At 36.4% G+C, this 17,327-nt stretch overlaps 1 protein-coding gene across 2 annotated transcripts in view; it reads right to left on the bottom strand.

Moving 5' to 3' along the window:
- Positions 1 to 939: 939 nt before the first annotated feature.
- Positions 940 to 17,327, bottom strand: part of TPD52 (tumor protein D52) — a 94,396-nt gene continuing 78,008 nt past the window's right edge. For both annotated transcript variants that reach the window (XM_045561552.1, XM_045561551.1), the window contains exons 4-6: positions 16,316 to 16,417; positions 7,813 to 7,861; positions 940 to 3,720 (exon numbers count right to left, since the gene is read on the bottom strand). In XM_045561552.1, coding sequence (XP_045417508.1) covers positions 3,601 to 3,720; positions 7,813 to 7,861; positions 16,316 to 16,417 — 271 coding nt within the window. In that variant the 3' untranslated portion in view covers positions 940 to 3,600. The remainder of the gene's footprint in view (positions 3,721 to 7,812; positions 7,862 to 16,315; positions 16,418 to 17,327) is intronic.

The following is a 17,327-nucleotide window of genomic DNA, read 5'->3' as shown; positions in this document are numbered from 1 at the left end:
AGTCAAACTTAAGTAAGAATAGAATTAATCCTAGAAACCAAGGAAAACTTTAAAGCATGTGTTGAAGTGGAGAATGTTCAGTGAAAGATCATATCCACTTACAAATATTGGAATAACAAAATTGTGTCTGGTTTTTACTGTGTGATACAAAAACCATCAAATTAAAATAATCACACTACCAACCAACCTCAGTAAGTGACATCAAAATTACATATGAGAGCTGGCAAGAATTTAGTTACCAAATAGGATTTAAGTATGAACTCCTGGCAGGTGATAGCACATGTAGGCCCTACCCACTGAGGGCTTGCAAACTAAGAGTGAAAAGCCTTTTGGTTCATTTTGATTTCAGAGTCAGAACAATAGGAAATTGTGAAATCTAAGGTTTGCAGGTTTATTTAAAAGTGATACTGCTTTATATTAACTGTGATCCATTTGTGGTCTCTATAATTAATCCAGTTAGAATGACATTAAAAATAAATATGAATCAATGGCCAAGGGTCTCTTCACTATGGGCAAAAGTGTGATTTTTCATCTGGGTTTTAAGAGCTATAAAGAAATACATAACTGGGCACAGGGGACAGATCTATAGTCTCAGCTACTTTGGAGGCTGAAGCAGGAGGATCACTAGAGCCCAGGAGTCTGAGGCGAGCCTGGGCAACATAGTGAGACCCTCCCCAACCCCACCAAAAAACGAAAAAAGAAACACATGATCTTGACAAACAACCTTATGTAGCATCTCCTCTAGCACACATGCAGCAAAAAAGTCCCTTAATAAGTGGCTTTTGGTAGCCAGCATGTAGCTTTTTCAGTTTTGCTTATTAATTCAAGGGCGCTGCTCATGGTTCTTTACATATCCTGGACATGAAGGGTTTGGAGAGAAGTTGCATAATGGGCTTGTCTTTCCTCAACAGACAGGTAATACATACAAAAGAACCCATACCCAAATCATAGAATTTTTATTGTTTTCAAATACTATACAAAAAAATAGACAGCATGTATATCTTAACAGATCCAGAAACAGTCCAAATTAAATGTTTTTTTTTCCTATTTCAAGTTACTTTGAGTTGCTACAATGATAATCCAATCACTGAGTTCTACCCTCTTCCATCCCAATTACTTTGGCCTTATAAGCACAAAAATTCTTGCTTTATTTCCCACAAACTTTAAATTCAGGACATTCCTTTTTGTAAGAAAGGGATATCTTCAGGGATATTTTCTTCTATTATACTTTTTGAGTCCTTAAATATCTGAGATTTCACTCTCGTTTTCTTAGAGTGTTAAACACAAAACACAATAGAGTAACCAGGACTTCTTTCTAGTATTTCTATTAATTACTATGTTTCAAATTCCTTAAATATGTGGGAATTCATAATGTTGAATCTGCCCTACAAAGACCATTTTGAATATTTCTAAATCCATGTCTATTGTTCTAAATTCATCTTCACTCTTTGTACTACTTCTTTTAAGGGGTAGAGTACTTTACAATAGATTAATTTTTGTTTTAGATTAAGTGCAGGTAGATGTCTAGAAAAGTGATTCTCCAATTTCTTCTTTCACAACCATCCCCAATACACACCTACATATACCCATCCCACTTCTCACCCCTATATCTATCATTTTCCCCAAATTGGGCGGTAAAGAGATTTGAGGATATTCTCTCAACTGAAGAAATTGCCATCTCACTCTATTTTGCCTTGTTGAAAAGACAGTAATAGGGCAGGACACTCAAGAAACGATGTGATGAAAAGATGTTGGAATAAAAAAAATTAAAGACTAATGGGCAGAAAAAATAATTTAACAGTTACGTTGAATCACCACAATATTTCTATAGAAAGATAAATTTCTACAGATCCACTTCTCTGGGACAATGTTTCAACAACCTTTGCCTTAAATTCTCTAAAAGGAAATTATTTAGAATATGTTAATCTGATACCATTAAGCAATGATTTAAAGTGGATGGTTAAAAAACTTTTTTTGTTTCTTTGTTTTTAGCGCAGACAACAATTGATTCTTTAACACAACAAGCTTTTTCCAGACCATTGGTCTCATAATAAATATTAAGACCTATACTACTGATATACAGAATTTATTAAGCTTTTCACATGTAATAGAGCATAGTTTAATTGCGTCCAAAATGCTAACAAAAGCTCTAGCAATCAAGAATGGCAACATGTTATTTCATAACAATCAACACTTGTGGCTTTTCAAATTTGGTTTTCATAAGATAATTTATCCTGAAGTAAATCTAGCCATGCTTTTAAAAAAAATGCTTTAGGTCACTCCAAGCTTGGCAATTAACATTTGGCATAAACAATAATAAAACAATCACAACTTGATAAATAACAAATACAACATTGTAAGCCATAAACATATACAGCATAAGGAAAAAGTGGTGGTGACGTGTAAGTAGTTATTAGAATTGAGTACCTTGGCCTCTATGCACATTCGTTCAGAGGCCATGATTCACTCAGCCCCAACACTCAGTTCTCAAATAGGGGGCAGTGTCTACAGTATCCTTGTATAATTTCTAACACATTGAAAACAAATAAGTAGAAAAATGATGAGTTTATTTTTATTAATGCATTGCAACCTCACGAGTTATCACCAACCCCTTAGTATAAAAAAATGCTCAAGTTATATTAGTCGTATAACTTTGTGTGCTTATTTTAAATGGTGCTGAATGGATTAAATGAAGACAGCAATGTTTCCCCTAATGTGATTGGTGTTTCTACAGCAATCTAGATCTAAAAAACTTTCAGTCTGAATTGACAAGAGTGCTCACATTTCAACCTACTGATAATACAATATGCTTGATTCAGAATGTTATTTTGTCAATTTACTCAAATTAGAATTTTAACCTGGTAAAAAATAAGTTGATATGAGTGACATAATAACCAATACACTGAAATGGTTACTATCATAAATGGAGATAAGGATGGATGGGAGAGGAGTCCTACTCTCATCACCTACAAGTTTGATTAGTGTATAATTGTCACTTACAAAACTGTAACAAATTGGATGTAGAGCTATGTATGCTAGTCTGGTGTCTTCAGACACCCAAGATATGTATCTTGTACCAAAACAGTGTTTATTCCAAAATATCTATTTGTAGCTCATAGCTCTTCCCTTAGAGGTAAAGAAAATATACCCAAACTTTGAATAACTAGGATTCAGAAAATGTAAAAGAACAATTTTAATTAGGAATCAAATATACAGAGATTCAAAGAAAAAAGGAAATCTTGTAGAAGACAAAGACCAAACTGGCATCCCAGATCTAGAGCAATTTTGTAAAGTAAGAAAGTGACTATGACAACCTGCAGCTTCTTAGATCATTCTAGTGAGTGTCCCCAGGTACTATAAGTGCTTTTATAATGGTGTTTCCTAAATAAAGGGCCTTAAATACACATTAAAGGGTGTTTCCCAGGAATAGAGGTGAAGATGTTTTCATTTTGTTTAACCCACAAACTATTTGGTCAAAGGAATATGTAAAGCTAAATAAAAGCACATCTGGTAGAAATTCATGACAATGAATGTTGACAAGATGTGCTTGGATCTCGCTTGCAGCATCTGGCAGTGGGTAGCAGAACAAAGGTAGGAATCTCACAGGCTCTCCTGTGTCGGTTCTGGAAGAGGCTCCGTGGCGGTGGCACTAGCATTTGCAGCTGAATTCAAGACTTCTCCAAAATCACCGCCAGCAGGCTTGGTTGCCCCTACTTTGGACTTTAAAAAAAAGTTCAAAAAAGGAAAAGACATCATGAAACATAAAATTAGCTGATTCTGCATAAAGTAACTGTAATTTTGCTTTCAAGAACAAATAAATCAGGAACCTAATAGCTCAGTGATTAGTATACATGTATGGAATTTAGTACCGTTGTAATGTTGAGTGGGGTTTCATAGTAAAACTTATGCATTCTTTTTTGCTGAAATATTCTGACTGGTAAATTCTACCCTTTCTCCTTTTTTCTCCCTATCTACTAATTGTTCTTCACAAGGAAATCTGTCTAAAGAACTTTATAAGGCCTATTATTCTAAAATATCCACAAACTCTCTTTATACTTGGATAACATTTTGTATTGCATCAAAGTGTTCATTCAGCTACACTCATTCAAGAAATATCATTGAGTACAAAAAAGATAATGTATATATTTTTCCCAGTTACAGTATAAGCTTTCTAACCTTTTACTACTTAAAGTGTGGTCCAAAGACCTACATACTCAACATCACCTGTGATCTTGGTAGAAATACAGAATCTCAGACATCTCCTCTATTCCCAACTCAACTCCAACTGCAGTTTAAAAAGATCTCCAGGTGATTCATGTGCACATTATAGTTTGAATGACCTAGAAGCACAACTCCAAGCTACATGGCCTGAAATTTTGCCAATCATTTATTTGAATGAATATATCCTGCCTTACATTTATACAGTATTTTATGCTTTTCAAAACCCTTACACATAACATGTCACTTTATCCTTTTTAACGCTGATGTATCTGTGCTCTCACTGTGTTACATCTTGTGACTGTCCAACAGGACAGCTAACATTAAGAAACCAGTCAGTGACCAAGGATGCAATAAGCTCACAGTGGATGTGAACTTGACCTTGTTCTTAGCTCAGTGTTAACTGACTGGCCAGAGACTCATTAACAGGTTGAAATTTGTTGAAGCTAGTTGAAATTTCTCCCTCATTGTTTTTGATTTCCCATCCAAATATCTGTTAATTGTTTGGGAAATTTGTATAACATATCTATTATTTATTTATTGAATTTACTAAAATACATTCCTTAATTACAAGAAAATATCAAGATTCCTTGCAATTCAACATGTCTAAAACTGAACTTCTCCCCCACAACTGGCCCCTTTTCTATTCCCTTTTTTTTTTTTTTTTTTTTTTTTGAGACAGGGTCTTCTTGCTCTGTCTCTCAGGCTAGAATGCAGTGGAGTCATCATAGCTCACTGCACCTCAAACTCCTGGGCTCAAGTGAGTGTACACCACCATGCCTGACTGATTTTTCTATTTTTGGTAGAGACGTAGTCTCACTCTTGCTCAAGTTAGTCTTGAACTCCTGTCCTCAAGCGATCCTCCTGCCTCAGCCTTCCAAAGTGCTAGCATTACAGGGGTAAGCCACCTCACCTGGCCTTCTATTCTTTTTTTAAGACTACTTTAAATGGTAGTAGCACCTACCTAGTTGCCCCAACTCAACACCTGGGAGTTGTCCTTGATCCCAATCCATCTTGTTCCACATCCAATTAATCTTTTTTCTGCCATTTCTCACTTCTAAATATCTCAAGACTTTGTCCCACTGCACTACCTTAATTCACTCTACCATCATCTTTGGCCTCTGGATTACAACTCCTCCTCCCAACTAATTTTCTGTCTCCCATCTTTCTCCCCTTCCATGAGCAGGGCAGGCAGTGGTCTTTCTAAAATGTACAGAATATGCCACTCGGGTTGTTTAAAATCCATCACTGGCTTCCCATTTCCCTAAGTCCAAATTCTTTAATGTAGCCTACCCAACTCTCTAGCTTCACCTCCTGTTCAATACCCTACAGCACAATGAAGTTCTTGGTGTTCCTTCAAGCTTCAAACATTCCCCTCAACCTAAGGGTCTCCATTTATATTACTGCGTCCTCTGAGACGCCATCTCTGACCTTCCCTCCTGCCAACGTACATGAGGTTCCTGCTACTTGTCCTCACGCACCCTCAACTTTTCCTGTCATAGCCCTTACCTCACTTTATTTTCATTGGCTATTTAACTGCCTAAACATCTTACAGAAAGGGTCTATGTGTCTCTTGCTCACCGTGGTACCTCCAGTGGCTAATACTCAGTGCACTGCATGGCACATGGCAAATGCTCAATACCCACAGATCAATCCAGAATCTAAATGTAGTACATGTAGATCTGATGTTTAATTGAATATAAATTTATGGCCAGGTGTGGTGGCTCACTCCGGTAATCCTAGCCTCTGGGAGGCCAAGGTGGGAGGATCGGTTGAGCTCAGGAGTTTGAGACCAGCCTGAGAAAGAGTGAGACCCCGTCTCTACTAAAATAAATAAATAAATAAGTCCTACTTATAAAAAAATAATTGAAAATAAACTTACTTTAGCAAAATTATATCCCAAGCATAACAACTTTATTTTGTAACTTTCTTGGGATACCTGTTTAACACACTATACTTTTTAAAAATTACTTTTTTAAAAATCTGAATGGTGCCTACTCATATTTTAAAACATTACAATTTACAGAGTCTAAATATATTCAAGAAAAGAGTATATAATAAATGACCTGGAAGTTTCTTCTCATCTCCAACGTCAAAAGGACACAGGGTGCCTGGCTTTCCAACTAGCCATTTCAAAAACTAATGCTTACAACAGATTTCAAGGAGAGGCTGTAATGGTCCTAACAATATTGAGAACTGAATTATAGTAAGCCTTGACTTCTTGCAACTACAGTTCCTTTTCAAATGTATGACTTGACATTAGGAAGAGTAAAGCAGGTCTCTTGGAATGACTATATTTTAATTCATCAAATACGTATTTGGGCAATGTACCAAGGACTGTTCTAAGCCCCTGAGAAGCAACAGCGAGCAAAAAGAACAGGTCCCTGCATTTATGGGTTCACAGGGCACTGAACAAACAAGTGGAGACTGCTAGTGGAGACTGAACAAACAAGTTGTAGGACTGTGTGTACCCTGTGATTCCTTTTTGAAAAACATTCATGTATTTGCTACAAACAGAAAGGGTATGTGCTAATGCTTGTATGTGCCAGAAAAAAGATCCAGATCACTGCAGAGTGTTTGATTTTCTTTTAATAAACATACCTGCTTCTATAATTTTTAAAAGATGCATTTAAAAATAAGTGACTCAAAGTTCTAAAAGACTAAACTGAATATTTGTTTTTAAGCTGATTTATAAAAAAATATTTAAGATATTAGTTTTAATTCTTAAAATATATCCATTGTAATTGTCAGAGTTAGGTTAGGAAGAAATGAACATATGGTTATACATAAATATTAATACAAACTACGTCTGTAGAAAGGGTCAGGTAGTGGATGGGAACTAGATGACGTTTAAGGTTGCTTGTGATCCTAAGAGTTGATGATTCTGTAGTTTTGAATATAATCTTTAAGATAATACAATCTAAAAATCAATAAAGCTAATCATAATGGGAAAATGTTCACCACCATTGAAATCAAATAAAAAAAATAATGAATTATCAATGATGATCATGGCATCATAATAAAAATGTCCAATAACTGAGGACTGAACAAATAATGTCCATTCTTAGGTAATGTACAAGCAGCCATTACACATAACACTGAAGGAGAATACTGAACAATACAGGAAAATGTTTATGATGTGTGGTTAATTCTTTTTTAAAGTATAACAGCATAGTACTACTGCATACATGTATTAGTCTCTGAGTGGGTGGATCAATTTTTTTGTTTTCTTTTTTGTGTCTCCTATATTATTAATTGTCTACAATAAAGTTATATCAAATTTTGTCCAATTGTGAAAGTATTCGAAATGAATAAAACAAAAAGCAGCACAAACTTCTAAAGTGCTATTATTGCTTTCTAAATTGTACTTTTCCTTTCGGCATTTAGCATGCTGCCCTGCTACAACATACACGCAAAAAATGTTGATTAAAAGAGTACATGACACCTTAAATGTCTATTAATAACATAAAAGAGTTCTTAAAGTTCTTTAAACATTTTTAGAAAGAAATACTAACGTGAATGGTTTACCCACACCAAAGAAAGTTAAGGCACCAGGCAATGTATTACAAAGATCCTATTCATCTCTCTACTTGCCTTTAAGTTTTCAACTTTTTCTTCAAAGGATTTGAAAGTTGGGGAGTTTCTATGGAGAGAAAAGAAAAACAAGTAGTAAAATTACGAATACTAAAAAAAATAAAAAATAAAAATAACAATTTTTAAAACATCTTTAGTTGATTATATTCCTCTTCAACATTACTCTCAATCAGCAAAAGAACAGATATTCATCTGTATCATATGTGTGCAGGCATATATATACAAATATTTATTATGATGCAAGATTATCAATTTCTGATGTACTATTTCTAAGAATATGCTTTTGATTCCATGAAGAGAGCCATTCATAGACATAAGTGATATATTAATAGATAAGGTCAAGTGTACGTGTGAGGAGAGGGAACAAAGCCAGGTAAAACATCAATTCTGTCACTTCCCCAACCAACTTGTCATGGTACAAGAAAACGCCGCCATTAGATCAGTTTTATTTTGGTGAAGGTACTATGCTCTAAAACTGTTTAGATTGGCATCTTGCCTGGCAGGATTCCCACGTGAAGCCATATCACCCAAGCAAGACAAGCAGACTATATGCGCTTCCATATCAAGGATCCTAATACCCAGGGAACAGCATAATATACAGGGAATGGAAAGACCAACAGGAAGGGAGGAGCACAGAAAATTGGCTTTGCCTACTTCACAGTGTTGCCCCAACTCACAGAGAGACCACGCTGAGCCCACAGGACAGGTGCCTTCCATTCATCCATATTGATTAAGCAGGATCATAGCGCCTTTGTCTCTCACACATGGGTTTCCAAAGCTGTTATCCTATCCACCTGACCTTGAATATCCTTCCTACTACGAAGACGACAAAGGCCAAGGAGGGAACAAGGGGTTTCCCTCCTTCCCACAGTGGTGACGGCAGAAGAGTGTAAGTGGATGCTTCTCAAACTTTGGCCCCCAGACCAGCTGCAGCAGCAGCTCTTGGGAACCTCTTAGCAATGCCCATTCTCAGGCCCCACCCCGACTCCACAGAATCAGAAACTCTAGGTGTGAAGCCTGGCAAGCAGGGTTTTAACAAGCACTCCAGGTGATTCCTACGGACTGTAAAGTTTAAGCCAAGTATCTATTGTTAAAAATCTTCCGCCTCTCTAGAGAGGTTAGGTGAGGTATTAATAACAACATGAACCACTTGCAAGTGCTCACTGATAAAAGCAGATAATAAAATGAAATCATGGTTGGCTCCAAATGTCACACTGGGATGAGGGAAGGGAAAATGGGAAGGATGGAAGAAAAGAGGAGCATAACTAAAGCTAATTCAGACAAAGGTGGTGGGACACCCATATTCAGGAAAAGAGAAGGTTTACTAGACAAGTAGTACTTACTTTGAGATTTCAGAAATGAAACAAAACAAGGGTTTTACAAAATAAAATAGAAATAATTCCTTGTTTTTAAATCACAAACATTTAATGGATTTCTTGCACCTATGTCAACATTAGAGGAAGAGTAACTGAAAGTTGATAGTGTTAAACACACAATTTGTTTAGAATAGAATTCTAGTTCCCTACTTCAGGACAGTTCAGGTTAAACATCTAAGTAAAGAATAAGAAAGCGTAAGACCAACTACATTTCATAAAAATATACTTTACCTCATAGCAGGCATGCTAATTGAATGTTGAATGGAGCGTATACTAAGAGGCAGCATTAAAAAGAAATAGAAATGGAGTTAGTATAGTGGTGATTCGACATTACAAAAAGCCAAAAACACACAGCTTTCTAGGCACTTTATTCTTTCAGCACATGAAGAATTAACTATTTTTTGAGGTGGAGGGGATCAAAATTACTCCAACATAATTTACTTTTATTCAGGAGCCAATTTAATCCCAGTAGTTATTAGAGCTAATAACACAATCTTGCATTTTTGTAGCACTTTGAAAACTGTAAGGCACTTTCACCTGGATCTTTGGGGCACATAGCATCAAGGCTCCAAAGTTAAATGATTTACCCAAGATCAAAGCAGAATCAATAACAGGACTTGGGTCTTTGGGACCCCTAATTTGATGTTCACCACCTCCCCTCAAAAATGAAGTGTGCACACAAACACACGCACACACACACGCACAGGCGCTCAAGGCCAGGGAAGGGCTCCTGCGGCCGACTCTCTCTCAGGTATTTGTTCCCAGGCCAGAACAGGAAGGTTCCAAAATCAATCACCTATTTGACAACTTTAAGTGATTTTAAAATTACATCTCCTGCCTCAGTAGTAATCGTAAATAGTACCAGTTTTCTAATAATTCATCTGAATTAAAGGCCATCTGAATTAAAAGCCATTCAAATAACATTTGGCCTCATCTCACCAGGACCAACATATCTCACTTAAGGACAATGCAGTTCATTGACTGTCCAGGTTCAAGGTTACCTACTCTTAGCCATCTCCCATAGAAAGCTCCCCACGAGATGAGAGTACCTTAAATTTGGGGGCTTATAAAATCATTATATTCTGCTGATATTGTTACTTTGTTTATAATATTTTCATCACTGACACAGCTTTTTAGATAAATAATCTTTCCTTTGGGTAAAATAGATAGTTCAAAGTAGTAATTTTCAATTACATTTAAATATTTTGCGTGTTTACAATTTAATTTTCTCAAAGACTCAATTGTTACAAATGATAATGTTTTGACTGTAGCTCCTCAAAGCTAGTTTTGTAATATGTGACAACATGGAGTATGATCCTGATATACATCAAAATAAGCTGGCAGTTTGTGTAACCAAGATAATCAATGAAATATTTGGACATCTCTGCACCTGATGTCTTCTATAACAGGAAAAGATCCATGTAACTCGGCATTCTCTCTATCCTACACATTGGTGGTTGATACCTTGGGTATAAGACTATAATTTATTATGGGAGGAATTTGCTAAGTCTTTTTCTACTTGATCTACTAAAGTGTGTTGGTCCCACATTTTAAGGACAGAGGTTAACGAAAAACATTCTTCTAAATTTACACCACCACACCTCCAATTATCACCTGCCCTTCCTCAGACCCTTCAAAAGAAGCTGCCTGGGACAGCCACACTGCCACACACTACCCTCCACCACAACTGATACCATAACTGCACCAGTGGAGCACCACCAACCACAGCTAACCTCCTGGCTAAAAAAAAAAAAAGGGGGGGGGGAGTTAGGACAATTAAGATTCTCACCCTGGCATACTGTAATTAGGACACTAGGCTGCTGGATCAGTTGGTGGTAGGTACTTCAGCTAGAAAGTTACATAGACTTAGATGTTGAAGGGACCAGGTGAAAGCTGCTAGAACACAGAGGAAGCTGGTTCCCAAAGAAAAAATCGAATATAAGCACAGAGAGAGGTAGAGTCTGGTTCCCAAAGAAAAAATTGAATATAAGCACAGAGAGAGGTAGAGGAAATCAGGGAGAGACAATCATGCAGGGAACAGGGCAGGGTGGAAGAGGAATGGGTTTCTTAAGTTTCCTTGGTTTCTAGAAGCTACCTGGATTTGCATGTCAATTTTCCAGTGAGCAGGGCTGGTTTAGGTGGGGCCTGGGCTTGCTTCCTTTCCTCTCCTTGGCTTACAAAAGAACTTTCTCTGTGCAATACATTCACCTTTTTAGTTGAGCTAATTGACATAGTTTTCTGTTCCTCATAACCAAGACTCTTCACTAGAACATTCATTTTGGTAGAGGTTACCAAATTCTGGCAACAGAAGGTGAGTAATGGCCAAACATGATAAATTCCTCATCCATGGGACTCACACATTGAATTCGATAGTATCAACAAATTGCGGAAATGAGTAAAGTGCAAATTTCAGAAATTCACAGTTAATTCTAGTCACTGTCCCTGAGCACCTATGTAAAAGATTGCTTCCTCCAGCAGTCAAACCTTTGGGTTCTATACCACTTTAACCAGCACTTACTGACTTAGTATGTTTAAGTGGTAATATATAAGGAAAGGCAAGGAAGTGATTCAAATAAGGTATTTATTTTGTGAAAAAATCACTGAGTTGAAATGTTTTGAGCATTTTTCTGTATGTGTTATATTTTGCTTTATTATGAGATAAATACCCCCATCAGAGAATGAAATCAATTAACGGAGATTCAAAGTCAAGGTTTCTCTGCTTTTGAGGTAGCCATTTCAGCAGGAAGAACAAGGAGCACGTATCAGTTTCAATTCTATCCAGTACTGGATCCTCTCCACAACCAATATTAGATGACATTTTGTTGGTAGCTAGTTGTAATCTAACTATGGGGCCTGTCTCCCTTCTCTATGGGAAGTTACACGAAACTTCAACTTGCTTCAACTTGTACATCATCTCTAATTTCATTCAAGTTTAAATATAAGATGGGAAACTTCAAAAGCAAGAAATCATTCACCAGAATTACCTCTAACAGACAGGCTGTAAGCATCAGCTACCATGTATAAAGCACATTTTGTTAAAATTTGTCTACCTTGAGTTTTACTCCTCAAATATTTTAATCTGTAGTCAGAGTAGGAACGTAAACCTGGGTTCCTCAAAACACTGAGGAAAAAAGAGGACAACGTGATTCTCACTCATGGAGTACTTTCCAATCTTACACTATATTTACTTTTACTTTGAAAAAGTTATTCTTTTAAAAAGCTGAACTGATTTTTTTTTTTTAATTTTCCCTGTTTCTTACAGTTATTTGATCTTTTCATTCCTAATAATAAGACGGGAGAAGTAGAGGGAGGAGAAGGAAGGAAACAGTAGCAGGTGGGGGAAGAGAAGGAAGAGTTAATGGCTAACATGTCGGCATGCTTACTATGTGCCAGGCATGCTGTTAAGAGTGATCTATCTATTATTATTACATTTTTCCCTCACACAATCTCCTGATGTAGGTGATGACAGTAGTTACTGTCAAAAATAACTGCTGGTAGTGCGTAGAGGGGCTCTGTCTTAAACCATCACTGCTCTGGGGAGGCACAGGAGGAGGGTGCAGGCTTCAGAACTAGGGTGTGCTGAGTTCCAAGCCTGGCCACCAGCTATGTGCACCTGCTGTGCCACCTTGGGGAAGTCACTTCAATCTATGACTCAGTTTCCTCATCTGTAATATCAAAACAATAATAGCACCTACTCTAGAAGTATTATATATAGTCTTCCTGGGCATATAAATGGTAACCGTTACTGTTATAAAGGATGATTTTAACTGAAGCACAAATTAACATCTACTTCATATTAGATTATACACTTTTAAAGCTTTCTAGTTTCAGCCAGCTCCAAAGCTAACAACTGATATATATATATATTTCTCCCTACCCTCAACTAAGGCATAAGGCAAATATCTAAATCCCAAGTACTAATTAATTGACTATGTAAAATAACAACTGTTGCGGAGTCTAATACATTCAAGTTGGCAAAACTATTAATAGCATATTTTCTCCTTTTATATCCATAACTACATCAGAGAGTGAAATCACTGGTATAAGTTTGTCAGGTAAGATGACTCAGAACAAATAGTGAGATTAACCAACTTTCATACCACTCTGCAAAGGAGCCTTCTGCAGTTGCTGGGATTAGAACACTCAAAATCTACGGTCCCAACTCCCTCTCTTTGAACAGTTCTCGGGGGAACGTGACTAGTATTTGCCTCTGTGACTTACATGATCTAAAAAGATATGTTTTTTTCTTTATATATGTGAACACATTAAATCAGATTATAATCAGGACTTCTTGGCCTAGAAATGATTTTGTAAAGTGACTTTAGTAACCTCTGATCTGTACAAATTATGAAGTTTAACTTTCAAAAGGTAATTTACTTCTGTCATTTCCAATTTTTAATCACAAGCCTTACTTTAACCTCCACACTGAAATGCAATATATATTCATTCAAAACAAGACTGAAAATGGTAATGTATGATCTCAATTATATTTTTTAAAAGGGAAAAGTGACTACATAAGGAGCCAGAAAAGAGCAGAAAAACTTTTGTTTCTGATGAATTAATAAGACAGAACATATTGAGCCATACATAGGTACATTTGCTTAATCTTTTTAAAGGCATAAAAAAAGAACAGTGCTATGTACTAATGAGACATAGTCCCCAATAGCCCTTACATATTTTTATATTTTATATTCATGTCTATATCACATCTAGCACTATTTTATAACCAGGTACTAACAGGGCTCTTTTGTTCTTATCTCATCCCAAGACCCCACTTTCTTCTTCCACACCGCTCAAAGAATTTAAGCTGTAATAAAATCCGTGTCTGTTTTGTGCTTATATTGGTGGGACCTGTCCACAGTAGACACACTAATGTTAGCAGAATGGATTATGTGACTGAATGTGTATTCAATTACCTGCAGCATTTAGACCATTTTTAACTGAACACCAGAGATATACAATCACCTCCTATTATTGGTAACTTTTTGTTTAAAGCATAATTTTCATTTTAAATAATTCAACATTTAGAGTTTATATATCCTTATGATTTACTCTGACTTCCAGGGCTAAATGTCACCAAGACAGGAGCTATAACTACCTGTTTGCTACCTTAAGAAGGCAAATAGCTACACCCCCACAAGTAATTGCTTGAGAAGATAATTTGCATTAATAGGAACAGAGGTGAAGACTACCATATTATCCTTCCTGCTTACACTCTAAGGACCTTCCTCTACCTTAGTTTCCTCCAACAACTAAATGAATAATCATAGTTTGCAAAGGGGAGGGGGAAGGGTTTGCTCAACATCACAAAGTCTCTTTCTATAAAACATGATTTGAGCTAACAACTTTCAAGCTGCTTTCTTTTTTAGCCTAATATACTTTTTCCTTTTGCAAACCATAAAGTTGCCTTGTGTGCATAGTTAAAAGAAATAATACAAAACTATAAGCTAGTAAAACAAGCATTTAAAAATGCCATATAATGGCAAATATTATCTTATGTATATTTTACCACAATTAAAAACAAAGTAGGGGAACCCATATAACATGGAAGACTAACAGCATGAGGCAGTACATATGTACTCTATTACAACTGCATAATAAGACCCAGGTGAAGAATTCCAACATCCTCACAAAAGCACCAAAGAAACAAAAGCATCAAAAACAAACAAACAAAGTCAGACGTTAAAAGGGAGGAATTCTGCATGCCATGGTAAAGCTGCTTTTTTACCAAAAAAAGAAAGAAAAAAAAAAAAAAAAAGTAAAAAAGAAACATCAAAATCATTTCCATATCCCTTGAACTACAGTGTCAAATACTTCTTTTAATTTATACATTACTCATGGTATACAAGAAATCCTCCCTTGAAATTAGGAATGCACTAGAGAAAAAGATACTCCAAATGCAAGAAAATTATGTAGTGGACAAACATGACCATCCAACGTGGCATAATCATCTAATCTCAGCATACTTGTCTTAAGCAACTGCTAGACTGCAGTGATGGTTCAAACTCTCCTTACCTAAAGGAATGTGAAAAGGCTTGCAATCTGTAAGAAGCCAGAGTAAGCATTAAAAAAGAAAGGAAGTTCTGATAAATCTAAAACAATTAAATAACCTACTTTTAAAAAGTTGTATAATGTTTTACCTGGGCTCTAAAGTACTACACAATCAGTCAGCATAAAAACAAATGAGAGCACCTAACAGATGTATATATAATTGTCAAAAGAGTTCGAGAAAGCTATTATTTATTACATTACGCTTGGAATGATGATAGTCCAAATATAACAAGCAAGGAATTTAGTTCTTTTGGTGCAAAGTAAAACACATTAATTGGCCTATTCAACTGACAAAATTCTGGTTGTAAAATTTACTTTCCCCACAAGTGAAAAACACAAAGCCATGCAATCTGAGCATTTGTCACATTTTGTTTTGTTTTAAAACACACGTCTTGCATGCCAACAGAAGCACACCTGACTTAAACCACGTTTGTCACTGGCAGCAATATTCTAAACCACATGGGTAGAGGGGGACACAAAAGTGCCATGAAGTGGTTTTATCAAAATGGCAAGGAAAATTCTGCAGACTAATCTAAATACAGATGGCAAATAAAAAGCAATGGCTCAAAATTAAGATTTGGGCCTAAGCATGATGGACATATGGCTCATAGGTTAGTACAAATCAGTGCACAAATGGGCATGTTGTAATCACATCATGGTATAAAAATGTCATGCACAGAAAGTAAAGCCAGGCATCAATCCAAGTGTGCACTTCAAAGCTCCTGTACTCATCCCCAGTAAGACACCAGGCTCTGTCCACAGTCACAAGTTTGCAACCACCAGAGACATACTTACCCTGACGATCATGAAGGACTAAAAATTAGACACAAAAGTTCACAACCAGAATTTTTCAACAACCTTAAATGGATTCATCAGATGATCATTTTGAAGTTAGAATGCTATGCCTACGAGAAGTGAGGCAAGCATTTCCCGTCCTGGTGTGAAGGAGTGTTCTCTCCCTCACTCTAACAGAAGAATCCAGCATCGGCCAGAGCCAAAGTCAGAAACAAATGCAACCACAATAACAGTTTAATTTGCCTTAGCTACTCAGTAAGCAAGGAAAAATGAAGACATACTTTACATCTTCCAGCTTTTTGGTGATGACGGAGCCAACAGATGAAAAAGCAGCTGAAGCCTTCTGTCCAGCCTGAGTCAAGGTTTCAGATGTCTTCTTGTATCTGCATGAAATTATAAAGAAACAGAGCAAAGTCAGCTAAGTTTTCCAATATCAATTATTTCAAGTGCAGTGGTCACCACCTATTAGAGAACTCTTTAAAAAAGTATTCTTAACAACTTCTAAAATCCTTCATAACTACCTGGGCAGCATCATCACATCATCTTATACTTTAACCATCTTTTCAGGCAAAATGTTCTGCAGGACTCTAGTCCAGCCGGGAAGACAGAGGCCTAGCAAGGCAGGGCCAATGAAGTCAGGGAGAGGGCTAAAAACAGTCATGGAACAAAAACGAAAATGAGCCAAAATCTGAAAGAAATTATACCTCCTGTTCCTTCCTTCTCCATGTAAGCCAAACAAAACAAAAATGAAATCAAATTCCTCAGATGCCTTTTACAACTTGATCTCCTCAAAAAGGGGCCAGAAGCAAGAAGCAGGTTGGGATGAGCAGGACCCTTGAGTATTTTATTATCCAAATATATTTTGTAACCATAAAGAATTTTTTAAAATTTTGCATGTCTGTATAGCTACCAAATAAGGACTTGCTGGACTCTCAACAGAGTATGTAAAAGATACAATACTTAAAATGATTCTAGTGTGATACTTGCTATAACGCAAAGATGTAATTTACCACCTCCTTCCCAGCTACCCGGGGATTGGAGAACAAAAAAACAAAAACAAAAACAAAAACAAAAACCACCACCAAAAAAAAAAAAAAAACAGAACAAAAGAATATGGTATCTACCAAAAAGGTTAAGACACCCATATTTTGGAAATGAATGCTCAGGCATTTTTACTTATCCTGCCAAGATCCAATACCAAGAACAAATGAGGTTTATAGTAATACAAAGACTAGTTTCCTGCATGTTTTCCCACTGCCAACTTATATGAATCAAAAATGGACCAAAAGATGG

This window comes from Lemur catta, chromosome 9 (assembly GCF_020740605.2).
Source record: "Lemur catta isolate mLemCat1 chromosome 9, mLemCat1.pri, whole genome shotgun sequence".
In the NCBI taxonomy this organism is placed as follows: Eukaryota; Metazoa; Chordata; class Mammalia; order Primates; family Lemuridae; genus Lemur; species Lemur catta.
Note: the sequence above shows the minus strand (reverse complement) of the source record. Positions and strands in the feature narration are given on the sequence as shown.